The 18,412-nt window shown below is 39.3% G+C and overlaps 1 protein-coding gene across 19 annotated transcripts in view; it reads left to right on the top strand.

The window, feature by feature from the left end:
* Window positions 1–18,412, top strand: part of LUZP2 (leucine zipper protein 2) — a 270,446-nt gene that overhangs the window by 132,684 nt on the left and 119,350 nt on the right. For 13 of the 19 annotated variants that reach the window (XM_086895406.1, XM_086895408.1, XM_086895405.1 and 10 more), the window contains 3 exons: window positions 2,622–2,739; window positions 4,203–4,273; window positions 7,896–7,974. In XM_086895406.1, coding sequence (XP_086751532.1) covers window positions 2,622–2,739; window positions 4,203–4,273; window positions 7,896–7,974 — 268 coding nt within the window. Of the gene's footprint in view, window positions 1–2,621; window positions 2,740–4,202; window positions 4,274–7,895; window positions 7,975–10,854; window positions 10,946–18,412 lie in introns of those variants that run through there. The other 6 variants (XM_086895411.1, XM_086895413.1, XM_086895414.1 and 3 more) reach the window with 5 other exon arrangements.

Raw genomic sequence — 18,412 nt, forward strand, 5'->3', positions numbered from 1 at the left:
ACCATGAGAAGAAATAAAATATACTGATTTAATCTGAAGGATGGACAAGTCAAAGGTTAAAACCAAGCAAAAGAATTCATGGAACACCTAAACTCACAGGAATGTTTGAATATGTATAAGCTCCTATGAAGATGCATGTACCCCCTGTAATACAACATTATATAGAGAACATTGTTTTAAGTTAATGGTGTATTTTTTGGCTGATCACCAAAACACCCCAATGCTTTGGGGTGTTTTGCTGGATTTTATCCCTTTTATCCCTTTTTAACTTTTATAAAAATTTCAAATAATGAGCTGTTTCTCACAGTAAGTGTTCCTTATTGCTTAGCGCACATGAGTTAAGCCCTTTTCCTGAAGAAAAAGCAAAAGTTAGCCAAACCAATTGTCTCTTACTCCTTTCCCTTGCCATCTTAGTCCACTTGTTTTTTGTTCTTCTTCAAGAGCAGTTAGCATTAGGCATAGCATCTACTATTTGTTTATCATAGTAGGCCCTTCTGGGCATAGGCTTCTTGTTTTGCAAAAGCAGTTGCAATCTAGCACAGCTGCTAACACCTAACTTTTATTAATCTATACTTTATACTAAGGCACTTGTGTTAAAGGAGTCCTGTGTTTCATTTATCAAGTAAAAATAGATCTGAATTGTTCATCCCTTATGTCCTTCTTTAAAACAACTTAAAGGGGAGCACTCTAAAATGAGTGCTAACAAGCGAAACTGCAACAGGCAAAAAATAACTGTAAATAATCACTAGATACAAAACTGCTAAATCAAATTAACACACAAACAGAGACATCCAAAATGGCAGAAATACCATTTCCAAGATGGCGCCCACCATAGGAAAGAGACCATGTATAGGGAGACAAAGGGAAAATGGTTCTGATCCTCCCCCGAAGAATTGCAGCCTTCACAGGCAGTCATGCCAGTTGGGAGACACAGGGGAAGGATGGCAGCAGCCTTCCAGGAAGGTAGGGCTTATGGAGCAATTCTAGAGGCAGATGAGAAGTGCCGGCCTGTGTGGGGTCAGTGCTGCTTCCACCTCTTCCTCCTGCTGCCAGCCACACTCTGTCTAATGTTGGCCCTTGCTCTCGCCTGCACTGTGGGCGTGCTGGGACAAGGAACTGGTCAGTCAGCCCTGACACAAAGTGACTGGCCCCAGGGACTGGCTCACTTCACGCTGCTGATAGGTTTGCAAACTTCAGACTGAAACAGTGTTTGATTGCCAAGTGCAGGGGGTTTTTGAGTTGCTACTATTGCAAGACCAGGAAAAAAAATAATAATAAAAAATCAATGCCCAAGGCAACCCACTCCTTGCAGAGCCTCCACCTTAAGCAAATGCTGCCAGCAGAGGCAGAGAGCTCCCTGCTTCTGAGTTCCGACTTAAAAAAGGTCTGAAGACTGGACTGCCCCCCATTTCCGTTTTCTGTCTGCAGGGTCTGAAAAAGAGAGTAACAATTTTGGGCACAGATACATACAGAATACAATAACATTTTGGGTTGCCCATGGCACCTCAGATTACTGATGTCTCAAAACTTCATACTTCCAAAGTTTTGCTTTCTGTGAAAAATAGTTTACTCTTTGGAATTTTTAAAAGTTTAACAAGGGGATGAAAAGGGACAGTGTCCAGTGCTGGGGTGTTTCTGGCTTTTGGCTAAAGAACACACCAGTAGATTAAGACAGTGTTATCTATATACTGTTACATTACTAAGGTCTGTACATATTCATGTGTTTCACACATTATTCAAACATTTGCAGGAGCTTTTGATGTTGTGTCTGGCCTTTCATGCTGACTTAGCTGCATGACATCCTGAACATCAGGTCAATATATTTTATTCTTTCATCCTGTTGTTTCACACTTTCCTGATAACAAGGAGTTAACAAGTAGACTTCTGGTGCTCTGGTTCTTATCACTGTTATCACTTGGAGAAGTCAGTCAGCCATGTGGGAAAAACACATAATTGCTTTACACAGCTTTCTTAGTTACATAGAAGCATTTTAACATTTCATGTTTTGCTAGGCTTACAATATATTTTTCACACCACTGTTTCTATAAGCTGCCCCGTGCATACATAGATATATTAATCACACGATTATTTCTATGAGCTATACGGTGCAAAACTAATAAATTGTTATACTAACGAGCAGCTAAAAGGAGTTATAAATGGTACCATATCCAAACATTTATGATCAATATTATCATTGATCATAAATCATATTGATTTATGATCAATAACAACATGTAAAGGCTAATACATAAATACAATAGACAATATTATATTGTTATTCTAAAAACATTTTTTTTGTATGGTATATGTTTTAAGGTAAGAAAAATCTCACACTGTCACTCACGCTAAATACATCCCTTTATGTATCTCTTATGACAGACAATCCACAATTTGCAATATTTCAATCTGGTAATTTGCTCACTCAGAATCAGATCATTTCAATTTATAAAACATCTATTTATCTATATTTGGAAAAATCAAGTTATATGGGTGAGCAAGGGGACATAGTCCAATTTGAAATCTATACAAGGTGTTGGAATTAAATTTCGATGAACTAATATGTTGTCAGGTGCATTGACTAATGTTTTGAGATGATCTTATGCTTTTATTCTTTGTGTTAGACAGAGCTATGAAGAACTGGAAAGACAGCTAAAAGAAGTCTTTAAGGAAAGGAGCAACATACTTCATCAACTGTTAAAGACTTCTAAAGAACTTCAGGGAATTAAAGTAAACCTCCAGGTTAGACTCTGTCTCAGTTTCTATAGGATTACTTACTTACCTTAACATTTACTTACTGGTATATTTTAATTTTTTTTTTAAAGTGTTTATTTTAAAAAATAATTAAATAAGTGAATAATTATTATTTTGTTTATTTTGTTGATGTTCTACTTTACATAAATCCGATGGTTTCATGGAAAAATTCATCCTGAAGTGTTGGGGCATTTGTCAACTCAATAAAAATAAAGAAAATATGAAAATAGAACATAGAAAAGGAAGGGAAGGACAAGAAATATGCAATATTAATGGAGCTGACACACATTGTACTGGCAGCTACTGCAAAGGATGTCCTTCGCTGTTGCAGGTTAGATCTTTGCTGCTGAATTCCATACATTCAATTTAGTTGCTCAGTTTACCTTTCTGATGTGCCATCTTAGACAATCTGACTGGATATACTACAGTGCATTGCTTTACAAGTTCAACTGACAAACTGTGCTAGATGAGCCTGAAGTGAGAGCTGAGACTTTTCTGCATTTAACTTTTGGGTGTCATGGTTAGGCTGAAAGGGCAATTGATTAACTCTGAACTCAAACCAGCTCCCCAGAGGAAAAACTAGATTGAAAATGCTGCTCTGGATCTGAGGTCCAGATATTCAGCTGAAGGAGCACCTGTCTTTTCCCACTAGAGTCTGTTGGTCTGGTGAAAACATTTAGACTCATCAATTGAAATTGCTCTCTGTATTTCATGCCAGTTTAAATGAAATTATTTTTCTGACAATAAATTTTTATCTTCATCAATGTAAGCTAGATGGAAAAAATAAAAGTAGAAGAAGCACTGTCTGTTCACAGGAAAATGCCAGTGGTGTGTATCAGCACTGTGCTATATTATATTATATTATTATTATGTTATATTGCCTTATGTCCCAGACTTCTCTGGTTTTAATAAATCAACCCTTTTATCTTTGGGGTTTTGGGCTTGGGAGTTGGGTTTAATTTTGGGGGGGGGGGGGGGGGGGTGGGGTTGAGTGCTTTATTGCTGTTATTGTAGGCTTTTTCTTACTTTTTAGAGGAATATGCTTCTCCTTGTACCAAATTTATTTTAGAATGTAGCACAGTTGAAGGTAGTATTCAGCAAAATTACTCTGTGAAATATTTTAGACTCAACAATACAGAGGTACTGATATGGGCTGTAGTATTCTCTTTTGTATATACACACTCACTTTTTCATATAATTCTAATGCTTTTAATCATTAATCTGTTTCTAAATCTGCTTATTGTATATATCTCTCATATTTGAAAAATACACAGCTATGTACAGTTAACTGTGTTTGAGTTACAGTAAAAGAAAAATTAGACTATTCTTCCAGTTTTCTTAAATGGTAATGTCTGCAATTCACCAGGACCATTTTATGAATGAGGGCCAAATACTTTCACAGATTAATAATAAAACAGGTCTCTTTAATAGAGTTTTTTCGTTACTATCAGTCTTTAAAAAATGATGAAGTGTCAACCAAAAATGAAGTGCAGAAACTTCTGGAACTGGGCCAAAACCAAAGGTAAGACTCTCACCTTCTTCCTTCTCTTTCCATTTCCTGATTGAAAACTGTGTGACTAGTAAATTTCAACTTTCCTTCTACTATATAGATAAACACTGCTGTATTCCAGAGTCTGCTGTTTGTAACAGTAAAATAAAGGCAGGAAATACTCTTTTTGAAACCAATGATGTATTTTCTTATATTGGAAATATGACAGGAAAATTTATTAAAATGGAATGGTGAGATATCTGCTAAAGAAAGGCATTTTGAATTTTATAGGAAGATTTAGTCATGAAGTACTCCTTAAAAAATAAATTCAGATTTTTTAGAAAATTAAGTTACTAAAGTGTCTAAATCTCTATGTCTGAAGATGGTGACATTTATTCTAACATCTTAATTAAATGTTTATGTGCGTAGGCACTCAAAATCACTAATCCATGTGCAAACAGGAATACTAGCACTGAATATTTGTGATGAATGGAGTTAGGAGGAGAAAGTAGTATTAATTTCAAATTATTCATTGAGCACTTGAAAAATTAGCTCCCATGGCTGGGAATGCAAGTTTCCAACCTAGTCCTTAGTCTCAGTTTCCCTAGTGCTTCATTTAGAGTAAGTCTTATCATTCTGTGTTTCTCAATTCTTCAAATTCAGACCAGCAAATAGCAACATCAATACAATTTTAATAATTAGAAAACATAACTGATATAGTGACCATTTTTTTCTGGAAAAATGGTATGTAATGAGTGCATTTATACTTCATATTTTCCCTAGGAAAAATGTTTAGTAAGAAATATTAAGGTCATATTTCTTTCATTGTTAAAAATGCAGTAATTAAATTCCATGGCCGTCTTACATCTACATTCATTGTAGAAGTACACAAAAATATACATATGAAATTGCATTGCTACATAGAAACCATGTGAGAAAATGACCTTCATGTCTTAAATACCCAATATATAAGGTCCAGAATACAATACCAGTAGAATTTCTTATTTTAACTGTGATATATAACAGTCTTTCAGTTATTCCAGACAAATAAATTATAAAGGCAAGACTTTAGCTAACGTCCTATTTAAATACTTAAGTGGCTTGGATATGACTGAAGGTGTACATCTCAGCATCATAGCTGTCCTTTGCACAGATGAAATCCTTCATCATACATGAATGCAGTTTTGTGGTGATTTGATTGTTATACAACTTTCCTTTATGAAACTGAGATGTGAATTACTTTAAAGTATTAATGGACTGTTTAGTAAATAGATCTTAGTTGCAGATGGGAAAATTCAGTCTGCTAAAAGAAAATTTTAATATATATTTCAAATATTCTTCCTGTTGCGGTGTGGAGTTGTTGGTAAGGTGCTTCAACCTTCCCAGAAGCGTCTCCGGGAAAATCGCTTCTGCCAGTGCCACACACCCACACAGCCACTCACACTGCCGGACAGATGTAGTCGGAGTCAGTGACAAAGGACTGAGAGGGATCTTTGTACGGATTTCACGAGGGAAGTTTACTGCTTTCAACTCCTGAAGGGGCCAGAAACAAAAGGCACAAAACAAGGCCGTGCAAGGTAGTTTGTACTGGGGGCGGGAGCAACCAGGACCAATGAAACTAGAGCCAGGGGGTGGTATAGAGGAGGGTCCAAAGTGTCAGAACCAATCGGTATGAGGTGAGGGAGGGATTAGAGAATTTGGGCCAATGGAAACAGAGGAAGGGAGAAGGTTCTAGGAATAAGGGAAGAACTGAGGAAAGGAGGCAGGGAAGAAACTGCCCAGGGGGAGGGCAAAGGGGCTGGCCAACAGGCCTGGGGGAAGGGTAGAATGGGGTACATGTATAAGCAACAAGGAGGCATCCTAGGAGAGGCCTCAACCATCTTCTCCTTAAGGTGAGCCAGTTTAGACCATTGTGGCGTCTCTCCAGGGGGACTTACCACTCTCCTGAATAGAGGGCTCACAGACCCCCACACTTCCTAATCTCCTCCTTAAACCACCACTTGCAGTCTCTCAAGATCCAACTGAAAATACATGTTGACTTTTGCTTCTAAGGCATTCAAACATTAAGTATACAGCAGAAGGGCAGTTCTGAGAAATAAAGACTGGATCTGTGCAATATGCTGCTGAGCAGCCCACTCCATCGTTCAGAAAACGAATGGTTTTTACAGTACACTGCAAGGAAATGATTTGGGGATACTACTGTTGCCACCTGTTTACAGACTTACTAGATTTCATTTCCAGAGAGGTGTAGAAGTTCAGCATTTGAAAGAAGTATTAAAAATGTGCCAGAGAATCTTTCTTACAGACTTTCACTAAGGAAAGGTCACTGTTTATTTGCCAGGGTCCTCAGGCTATGTTTTGTCTGCAGTAAATGAAGAAAAGTGAAGACAGTATTATGCTTAAAACTAATGCATTGAAGCCAAAATTCAAAATATATCTCAATGTTACAATCTTTATTTGAACAAACATGAACTGTATTTGGCCTGAGCATGACTTTGATTATGCTCTACAATTCTGGATGATACAGTAAAGTTTAGAGTACTAGAATCTCAGCTTTTGTGAGTAAATGTTCTATTACTAAAAAAATAGATTTTTAAAAATTCCTTTTGTACAAAATCTCCAATAATTTCCAAGTTGCAGGTAAAACTTGGTCACTTGCTATGATGCCCCCAGTTTTATTCTTTCTGTGTATCATCAGCGCTTTGAAATGATGGCATCTGTTAGTGCTGATGGTATATTGTTTTCATGCTGCTCAATCACTTTTCAATTAAATCTGTTCTGTACTAGTGTTGCTGAAATTGCTGAAAGTAGTAGGGCTTATCAGCTAAAAAGAAAGATGATCCTGCAGGTATCAAGTTCTTTTAAAATTAAGTGGTTTCCATTCAGTTTAGGTTTCAAAGGGCTAAATTATTATCTGTTACTGTGTGTAAATCCAGTTTTGGCTTGATCTTCATTGAGAGTTCATCCATGCAAGCACAAACCAAAAGCTTTACAGCTGTTATGAAATATGTCATTTTACTACTTTTCTACAACTTCAAAGTGTGTCATATGCTGTGAGTAAAAAATTCTTGCAGTTTGGAGAAAATCTCCGACTGAATCAGTAATGCAAAAGGTTTTCACTTGATTCAAAAAAAGCCCAATCCAAGAAATTATCCTGTTCTTTTTTCTTTTTATGCCAGAATCTTCTAGTGAATTTTTTGTTACTTGTCTCTAGAAAGTGCCATATGAAGTTAATGGTTTTTTAGGGCATGATTTATTTGTTTATTTTAAAGCAGATAGAAACTAGTTCTTATTGAAAAACTATGTTTTATTTTTATTCTTATTGAAGAACTCCATGCCAGTGAATTTTAACTTGCCCACTTTCCTCACTTTCTTGGTGCCAATAATTTTTGTTAGAAATTATGCGCTAGCAGATGTTTTGCACAGTGGGCCATTCAGTAGATATAAACACTGGCCACTTTGCATCATAGATAATTTTTGTTTTGCTTTGGAACTATACTTCATGGAGTCATTATGATTTTATTTGTGAGACTCATAGACAAAGTACATCTGTTTGCTACTCTGAATAATTAAAGGTCCATTTTCTGGATCTGAAGAATTATTTTCTAATGGAGACTTGTGTTGAAGTTTGTGTTCTGTGTTTTCAATACACTAGGGAAATGAAATCTCTCCAGGAAGCCTTCCAAATGCAGCTTAATGAGGCAGCTGAGAAAGCAGAGAAGCAGCAGGCTACTGTGAGTGATTCTCTTTCTTTCTTTCTTTTGTTTTTCTTCTGTTGTTTCTTACTCTTGCCTTAAGAATTTATTAGCTAAAAAAACTTTGCCAAAAAAAAGAATGGACTTCACATATATGTTAGTACTCTGCTAACAAGAGTTAAGCTTCAGAAGAAAGGAGATGGAAAAAGATTTAATTTTCTAAAATATTAAGATTCCTGTGTTCCCTTATTGCTGTGGAGTTTAGGTATGTTTATACACTTCTGGACACTTAAGACAGGAAATTGAGGCCTAAGTGCTCTCCCTGGTGAGATGATCTTTATGGACCTACTGGCGATGAAGAGAGACAGGGACAACTGACTTGGTGACCAGAACCCGATTTTACTGTGGGCTACGTATGCTTATACACCATTCTAGGAAGGCTACAATGATTCAGTTAAGGATATACAAACATGCATACATATTTCAACATTGATTCAATCTTTTTGCAGTCTTCAAAACTCTGTTCCTGCCAAGGCATCCTGGCTATCAGATCTCTTATGCTAATCAGGTCCAAGGTACTTTTTGATTTCACCATATGTCTCCCTTTCTTTTTCTACCAAAAATATTACCTTAATGGCTTTTTTAATTAATCTATAGATACACTGAAATAAACAAGGTATCAGAATTAATACAATTATTATCAAAATCATCACATGCATACCTATTCTAAAGAAATCTTTTAGCCAGGGTATTAAACCTCAGGCACTAAACAGGTTATCTAGCTAAGATTCAGATTCTATTCTTATTTTAAACACACTATTTTTTATTTGCTATATGCCTTTATGGATAGATTTTGAGTTAATAAACAGGTTGGAAATGGATTTTCTGGGAATGCAGTAGCTAAGCATAGGATATCTTGTTTTGTGACATTAGCCAGTGCTATCCTATTCGTTCTGGGCTGGACAACAGTCCAAGCTGTGCAATGTTAATAAGCATAAGCATAGCATTTGATTTAATTCCATGCTTTTTTATTAACTGTGTTGTGGCAAAAACTTTTTGGATTTTAGTTTCTAAGCATATCTTTTAGCACATTCCCTTTTTATCTTTTCCCAAGCTTGTTCAAAGACTGGCCAAATAGAAGGCAACAAGTTGTTTTGTTTGCACTCCACTTTGCAAATATAGCTATTTTCAGATTCTCTCAACACTTCTCTCCTGAGAATAGGGAGGCGAGGGCTATCCTCTTCCTCGTGGCCTACTACAATTAAAAATTCAATGGCTTTATACCTTACTTGTAACTCCACATCATAACATGATTGACATGATTTTGCCAAAAGGGCTCTGAGATACCACTGACTTCCACACTTTTTGCACTGACATTAAACCCAAGGTTCACAGTTTCCTTTGCAGGTGGGACAAAAGATGTGAGTTGTGAGCTCCTCCTCCTCCTTCTCCTTAGTCCATGAGCCATGGTCTTTATTTCCCCCACTGAATCAGAGTCAATAACTCCTGGCAACACAAATAATCCTGTTGCCAAGGTGGAAGATCGACCTACAAGCAAAGCATGGTGCTAATCAGGTTTCAAGGGTCCAGAAATTCCTGTACGGAGACAAAATACTGAGCAGTCAGTTAATGTTACTGTGTTACTGGTTGATGTGTCCTATCTGGCACTGCTCCAGTGGCAATGGGGTAGCTCCACGTAGGTCACAGATGGTCCTGTGGCAGGGGGCTGAGCCAGTTGGAAGCTGACCACTGCTCCTGGTTGCTGCATCTTCTGCTGCATTGGCTGTGTGATTTGTGTCTGCACATCACTGTCCCACATTCTGAGATGAGTATCCCTGTAAAGGCTGGCCATTCTGGTGGAACTTGGAGCGACATAGATTAGCCTTAATTTCTGAGTGGCCTGAGGGCTCCCATTGTGGTTTTCCCCTCCTTGGGCCAAGTCGCATGTGGGTCACGAAGATTTCTGCCACGGTATCTAAGTCTCTGTCCTTAAGGGCTTTCTTTTTCATCTATAACCAATTATTATGCATATGTGAAGGGAATAAGTCTGGGTCTTTTTTGGGGCCGGGGTCGAAAGGATCCAGTTTCCCCTTCACTGTCAGAGTCAGTCTCCACTGCATAAGTGTCCCATCCTGTCTGGCAGTTCTGGGATTGTTGATGGTATAGCAGTGAGGCTGGAGGGGGTGACCAGCCTCTATCGCTGGTGCTCATCAGGGAGGGCATGCAGACGGGGGATGGGGAGTGGGACCTGGGCAGGTTTCGGTCCAGCACGGTTGCCAGGACTGTCTCAGAGGTAGCCTTGCAAGCAGCCTCACTGCCCCCCTCCCTTTCAAGCATGTCCATGACTGCCGTATAAGCAGGGAGCATTCACATCTCTGGATCATGTCCAGGGAGGGTGCCCAGGTTGTAAAGCTTAATGCTGACCTTGTCCCAGAAGCAGAGGGTAAAAGCAGAAGGAGGAGTGGCATCAGGAAACATGCGTGACACTTATGGTAAAAGTGACTTAGTCGTGCTTTAGGATGGGGGACCCATGTTTGCACAGAAGATCAAGCATAGTTTGATTAACATCTCTCTCTTTGGACACATTCCATCCCATCGTTTCGTTCCTCAGCTCACTATTTGCATTGCAGCTGATCAGGTGATTGTGGACCCAGACACAGTTCTCTCACCATTACAATCAGTTCTGGGGGCGTGCTGACTGTACCAGCTAGGCCAGTCCTTTTCCTCACATGGTGAGAAAGTATTGGCAATGAAGAGAGACAGGGACAACTGACTCGGTGATCAGAATCTGAATTTACCGTGGTCTACATATGCTTATATACTATTCTAGGAAGGTGACAATGGTTGAGTTAAACATCATACAAACATACAAACATACATGCATATTTCAACATTGATTCAATCTTCTTCCTGTCCCAGGCTTGATCCAATCTTCTTGAAATCTTCAAAGCTCTGTTTTTCCCGCCAAGGCATCCTGGCTATCAGATCTCTTATGCTAATCAAGTCCAAGGTACTTTGTGATTTCACCATATGGACCCTCATGTCTCATCTATACTAATATACACTGTCATACATCCATTGACATTTTTTTGAATTACTGTGGATTTTCAGCAGCAAAATAGTGTCTGATTTTGACTGCAATAGAACTAATTATCACTACAGAAGGTATCATTAAGTCCCATTAAGATTTTCTGGTTTATTGAAATTCTGTTTCTGGACAAATTGCACAATTGTTTCGACTTTCATGTAGTAATGTAATGTTTTGGAGCATAAATAGACACATTTTGCTACTATAGGGAAAAAGAAAAGTAGAGGCATGTTTAATAAGATGGAAGAAGGAAATTTCTCCTGTGTTGGTTAGTAATATTCCTATATTCCTAATGGACATAACTGAGCATAAGTTGACTGAATAATCTCCAGAGGTACCTTCAAACCTTAAGTGTTCTATGATTTGAACTCTGGACTTGAAAACAACCTGCTAGAAGTGTTTATAGATCTATTTTATATTTCATACTGGATAACTACTGATTTATTTACTAAGATTTTGCTGTCTTCCAGGGTCACAAAGCAAGGGTTTGTTCAAGACAGAGGTTTAAATGTAATTATTGAATTAAATAAATATATACAATGCCTTATTTTGTATGACTACGATTTGTATGTGGTTTTACGTCCTTGGTGAATAAAATGTGAGAGTGTATGTTTTGCTACCTTCTAATTAGAAACAGCATAGACTGTAGACCAAACTATTCCTTTTGCAAGTTTCTATCAGTTAATCTGATTTTTGAAAAGATATTTTTTCCCTTTGTTGCTCAGAAGTCTGAAGAGTAAAGATACTTTTTGTTCTAGTGTACCACACAACATATAATCAGTATATTTTTGGTACTTGTATTTTTGTCTAGAGAAAAGAAAGAACTTTTATCCTCTTCAGGTGCAAAAAGAAGTAATCTGAAAGCTATATTGAGTTTGAAAAGGATAAAATATTTTGATGCTCTTTCCAGCCCGGACAGCATATGTCCAGAAAAAAACTGAAACAAACTGCAGTTGTTTTAAGATCCTTTTGTGCTGAAACAATCTATAAAATTGTCTATATTGAATCCTAGAGTCATAAAATGTTAAGGGTTTGGAATGGACCTTAAAGATCATCTAATCCCAACCTCCCCTGCTCTCAGCAAGGACACCTCCCACTAGATCAGGCTGCTCAAGGCCTCATTGAACCTGTCTTTGAACACTGTCAGAGTTGGGTATCCACAACCTCCCCACGAAACCTGTTCCAGTGCCTCACCTCCTTCAAAGTGGAGGATCTCTTCTTAATATCTAAATTTCCCCTCTTTCAATTTATACCCATTAGTCCTTGTCCTGTCACTACAGTTCCTGATGAAGGGTCTCTCTCTGGCTTCCCCATAGGTCCCTTTACATACTGGAAGGTTGCTCTGAGGTCTCCTTGCAACCTTCTCTTATCCAGACTGAACAGCTACAACTCTTTCAGCTTGTCTTCATAGGGGATGTGCTCCAGTCCTCCTATCAGCTTTGTTGTCCTCCTCTGAACTTGATCTGACAGTTCCATGTCATTCTTATGCTGCCAACTCCAGAACTGTACACACTACTCCAGATGGGGTTTCACAAGAGCAGAGTAGGGGGGAGAATCACCTCCTTCAATACAGTTCTGAAATACGAAAAAATGAGTATCTAGTTGTCTCTGATAATACTCAGAACATACTAGTTGAAAGCTGACATTTTTTCAGGTGCATTGAATGCATTCCTATTGACTTTATTAGCACAATGAATTCTAATCCTACAAATGGAAGGTGGAAAACATATTTCATTATTGAATGTCTTGATTAGATTTTGATACTCAAGACTAATTCAGATGTGGATTTCATAAATCTCAGAGGTAGTGAATGGATTTGTTCGTGTTTGTTATATAGTACTTTTTTTACTTTTTTTTTTTTGAGCAACAGTGGCCTTGTGTACATTCATTACCACACTAGTACTTTGAAGAGCATAAGATTTGTTCACACAAAACAACATCTGCTATTAACCATGAAAAATATCACCTGGTGTAGAAACCAGGAAAAGCTCCTCTGAGTGTATAACAAAACCTGTCTTGAGGAGGTGGCAGATGGTTAAAGAATCTGAATTCTTGAGCTGTATTCTAATACTTGCCACTAATAGCGTATTAAACTTGCAAATAATTCTAAGAAAATCAGAACTGTGTCCTTGGTTTGTGACATTTACTTCTTTATGCCTCAGAGTACAATGTACATAGTGAAGCTCAACAATACAGTGAGACTGAATGAATATTCAAAAACTGCCTCAGGTTCCTTAGATGAAAATTGCTAGAAATGGAAATAGATATTATTATTAACACACAAGGTTATTTTATACTGGGTTTCTCTGTGTGTTCCACATTTTTCTGAAAACAATGTGAAATCTGTGAAAGAAGGTCTTAGTACTTTAATGCAAGACTAGCGAGATAATGGGAGCTTGAATTTAATTCTAATTTAATTAATTGTGAAACTTGTTTCTAATCCAATTTAAGCACATTTTATATTATAGGACTTGTTGAAGTAGGTCTTGATTTTCATCAGAGTAAATGAAAGTAGAATTACATTTACTTACATTAGAGACTACATTACATTACATACATTACATTAGAGACTAATAAAACACTGGTGAGAGGGGGAAGGGTGGAAATACATATTTCTTTTCTGCACTTGCCAAAGAGCCATAGTACAGTATTTACTGTATGTATGTTAATTGGCTGTATAAATTCAACAGGTAACACCTGCCAGCAGGTGTTCTTTATTAAGTCACTGTAAAAGTGTAAATAAGGATTCACATGAATTAAGTCAAATTAAATGAAAAATACCTGGGAAATTACTTAAGGGCTCTGACCAAAACAAACAAAGGAGACAGAACAGCTATACATTAGATATAATGTATATATAAAATGTATAATTATATATATATAATGAAGCAAGACCTTTCACTAGCATTGCATAAGTGATTAACCAGAAAGAGAGATATCAATGTTACTATGTTTGTATATCCATTTTTTGAACCTTTAAGACTAGAGAAACCAAGAACTGTAGGCAGCAAAAAAGTTGCTGTTCTGAGCAGCTGCTGAAGTGTTGGTGGGTACCACCTCTAGTAGGTAGATAGCAGCCAGTGGAGCTCCTGTTAGGTAGTAACAACCTTCTGAGGGTGCAAGCAGCAGCTCAGGCTTGAGAAAGGTGAAAGGATATGTAAAGACAATCCTGTCCTTTTGAGTAGTAATCACACTGAGGGCTGACCTGGGGGATCTTAACACGAGTAAGCACTGCCTTTCTGGATTGTGTCCTGCATCTGTTGCACTAACAAAGAGTAGCAGCAGTCTGTCTTGGGACAGGTCTTTCCTAGAAAATTTATGGCAGATCTCAGATACATTTATGCTTATTGTTTCAGCCGTTTTGGCTGGGATAATGAAATGTGCAGAGAAACACTAGTTATGATAAGGATGGATTAAATTTTGGACTAGTCCTACATTCAAGGTCGAATCCATTCTTCCAGAAAAACTTTGGTTGTGAAGGAGCTTCTCTACAAATCGTCTCACACTAGAACTATAGATTATATCAGAAGGACCATACTGGGTTTAGTTATACAATATGCGTTCAAAATATGTAAGACATCATTCCAGATAATCTAACAGCCTCTTTAACAATGATCAAAGGTTGACAAATTTTTTGTTCTGCATTTAGCATCAAATGCCTAAGCAATATGTATTAAGTTCTTATGCAGTGAAAAAAATATTAATAATGTCAAGCTATTATATCTAAATGTGAAGTGGAGCCACTTCTTCCAGAAATGGAGTTGGAGATCATGGACTAATTTTCACTTTTGTTAACAAAAAGACACAGAGCAAATGGCACATATAACTTGAAAGAGTCTTGTTTTGTTTGTTTGGGGTTTTTCAGCTGGAAATTCCTCTGAGCAGCTGAAAAAACAAAATAACCACAACAAATAGCTGTATTGTATTTCTCCCCATTAATTTTGATCTGATATTTGGATTATGACATTTATTTTTTGTTATGCAAAATTTTCATATTTATTGTCTACATGTGTTCTAAATTTCAGTGTTTGTGGATGTCATTGCTATGCGAGTACTGAATAAAGCATCATTCTCAGACAGAAGGGTGATATGGAATCAGTATTTCCACAATCAAAGCACTTAGACAAACCCTTGGAAGAGTTTGTAAAATATGTTCTATTCATGTATATCAGGTGGCACTAGTTTCATGGACCATCTACCTATATTTCTGTCTTAAGGGATGATAGCATTCTCTGACTTCTCTTTTGAAACACATAACAGTGCTGTCAGCTCAGTGATGTTTTTTAAAATTATTGGCATGTCTACTTGAGTGTGACATGATTCTAAGAATAGCTGTCATATCATGTAGATTTGGTGTCATTTTTTTTATCTACATGACATCTAAACAAGTAACCTTTGGGTCAATGTCTCTATAATCTGAATCTGTTTTCTTACAGGAATTTTGTTTTTCTTAACAAATCTGTTGCAATGTTAGAACAATTGTAATTTCCCTTGAACTTGGGTAGATGTGCTGGTTTTGCATTAACTGACATTTGGTGAGAAGGGAAGAAGCCACCCATGGAAATGATTTTTCTGGGAAGGGCTGCTAAGAGCTTCCTCTGTGCCTAGCAAAAAACAACAGCTGGCTAGCTCTGAGAATTGACAACCTATTGAACCATTTAGAAGCTGGGTCTGCCTCTGTGAGATTCACATTTTAAAGATGGCCAAGCCCAGGAAAGCTCTCTTGTCTTCCAGCTTTTGAAGAGGTAACTTCAGAAGTTACCTGGGTGACCTGCGTGGCTAGGCCAGGCCAGCCCCATGTGGCCCGGCCAAGATTTTCTGCCCCCTGAGGGGTGGTAAGTGGGCTGCCAAGCCCCTCACTGGGGAGTCCATAGGGCCCTGTCCCAGCAGGTGGCTGGGGCCCCTTCCCACAACGTCTGGGCCCCTTCCTGGCAGTGCCTGCCAGTCGATTTTCCAGAGGCACCACCGGGCTGTCAGTCAGAGGCTCTGTCGGCACTGGGCGTGGCCCTAAGGCCAGGAGCAGCCGCGAACCAGGAGTGGCCGCTACTGGCCTGGTTCAGGAGCAGCCACGTGGCTGGAACTGCAGGGCCAAAAAATCAGCACAACCGGGACAATAGCCCTCAGACGTTGCTGCCACAGCATGGTTCGCAGTGAACTTTGTTTAGCCACTTTTAGCCAGCCATGCTGCAGAGAGAAGGACAAAAACATCAGCAGCAGCTTTTCTTGTTTCTGGTGCTCTGCAGGAAGAAAAGTGCTGAGCGGATCTGGCAGCCGGCATGGCTCGCACCGTGTAGGCAGAGACCACATGACCAGCAGTGAGAGGCACAGCAAGCAATCTCTCTGATGCACAGCCTGGATGAGATCAACTTTTCAGTGCTGCAAAACTCTATAAAAACTATTTCAATTGATAAAGCTTGAGAACAAATGAACCTATGAACACCAATTTTTTCCCAAATCAGGAAAAAGAAAGGGTGAAGACATGTAAGGAAAACATGGGACACTGAAGTCAGAAAAGAAGGAGTCAAATTCTAGTTAGGAGGGTGTGATGAACAGGCCAGGAGACCAGCTCCTTTTAAAAAGGCCTTTATGAAGCAGGGCAGCTCTGGGGTGGGGGCCCGAGGGGTCGCCTACACCACTACTACTCCCACTGGACACCACAGAAGAGGAGAATCCGTGCAGCTTTGTCACTAGGGCAGAGCTGGGCCTTCCTTCCTCACGGGAGTCCGCGGGAAGAGTAGTCCTTTTGGGCTCGTAGTCTAAGGGTGTCATCCCAGTCGAGTCTCCTCGAGGTTATGTCAGCCTCTGGAAAGAAGTCAGGGGACTCCTCTGGGTCTTCCTTGTTAGATGGTGCTGGTTTTATTCCTTCCCTTTTGTGTGGCTCGTAGTTTTGGGGTTTTTTCCAGTCTGGGTGCATCCCATAAGTCTGTGGTCTCTCTTGTTTGCATAAAAGTCCTTTTGTCATCTTCCTCCTCAGGGCTGTACAGCAACTGGGGCAGGGATACAATGTTGCCATGTGGGAGTCTAGGAGCAGTGGGGGCAGTGCCTGGCTGAACACAGAACAAGAAACGCAGGGTACAGCAACTTGGGAGAGGGGGCAGGGCCTGGCTGAACAAGGAACAAGAAATATGGGGTACAGCAATTTGCGACAGGGGTACAAGGGTAAGTAAACCTGGGACAGGGGTACAAGGTAAATAAGGGGTTTACAAACAGCAACTGTAACATATTATTCTTGTAATAAAGAATTGGGTAAATAAAAATTCGAAATAAAAGGTTTAAATAAAGTATGTGTAATTATAAATGAAAATAGGGAATAAGGAATTCTCCTCCAGGTCGAGGCAGAATTCCTTTTCCAAAGTCACGGATTGCAAAAGAACCCCCAGATAACAAGCTTCAGCAGGCTCATCAACTCGGAGGAAAGGACAGGACACAGGCCATCATAGAAACAAAAGAACTAGCCTGAAAGTCTACCTCCAGATAAAGGCAACGCCCGGCCGATTTCGGCCGGAGACCATCAAGCAAGACAAAAAGGACGAGCCCCAGGAAAATGGTCGTTGCCAGAATCGAACACCACACCCGCCAAACCCATACTACAGAAACTCAATCAAGAAAGACAAAGAAGAGACTACTCCTCCGAGATATCCATCGGCGCTAGCCCGGATCCCTCGATTCTGCTGTGATGAAATATGTTAAAATACATACAGACTCACTTTGCATTTGAGGAGACTCTGCCCGGACACTTACTGACTCAATGTTCTAGGCCAGGAAATCCATTCACCCGACAATCAGGGACACTTGGTGAATGGAAACTGGTTGGAATTCTAGCCTGGGGACATAAAATCCCTATAAAAACCCAGGCCAGAGAACCCTCAGACGTGGATTTGGGAACACCTATACCTTGCGTATAGACCCTGTCCACCCAGCGCTGCGCTGTCCATTTATTGTGGTTTTTCCTCGCTGTTCGTTGCTTTATTAATTTATAATAAATTTATCTTTGTTAATCTTTAATCTGCCGTTGCATTTATAACAGATTGGTGCCGTGACTCGGATCGGAAGAAACTGTGGGAGAATCTCGCTGTCCAGGGGGGTACCCCCGCTGATTTCAGCGGCCTGGGGAGCAGAGACCCTCCGCAGTTCGCTCCGATTGCCGAACCAAATTTAGGCTGAGGAAAAAACCATAATAAAGAGGAAACGGATCCAGAGAGCTCGGGAAGGCGAGGAGCCTTCGGGAAAGCCGCGGCTTGGTAGCTCATAAAAAGTCATACGTGCACGAAGACGCCCTCGCAGGAAATTGCTGTAAGTACTGTGAGGTTGAGCGGGTGATCGGGCGAGTTTGTGAGAGACGTGACCTGGTCACGAAGCGAGTGTGGACTTCAAGGCCGTGTTTCCATC

Source organism: Cyanistes caeruleus, chromosome 6 (genome assembly GCF_971803275.1).
Source record: "Cyanistes caeruleus chromosome 6, bCyaCae1.hap1.1, whole genome shotgun sequence".
NCBI classification, from domain to species: domain Eukaryota; kingdom Metazoa; phylum Chordata; class Aves; order Passeriformes; family Paridae; genus Cyanistes; species Cyanistes caeruleus.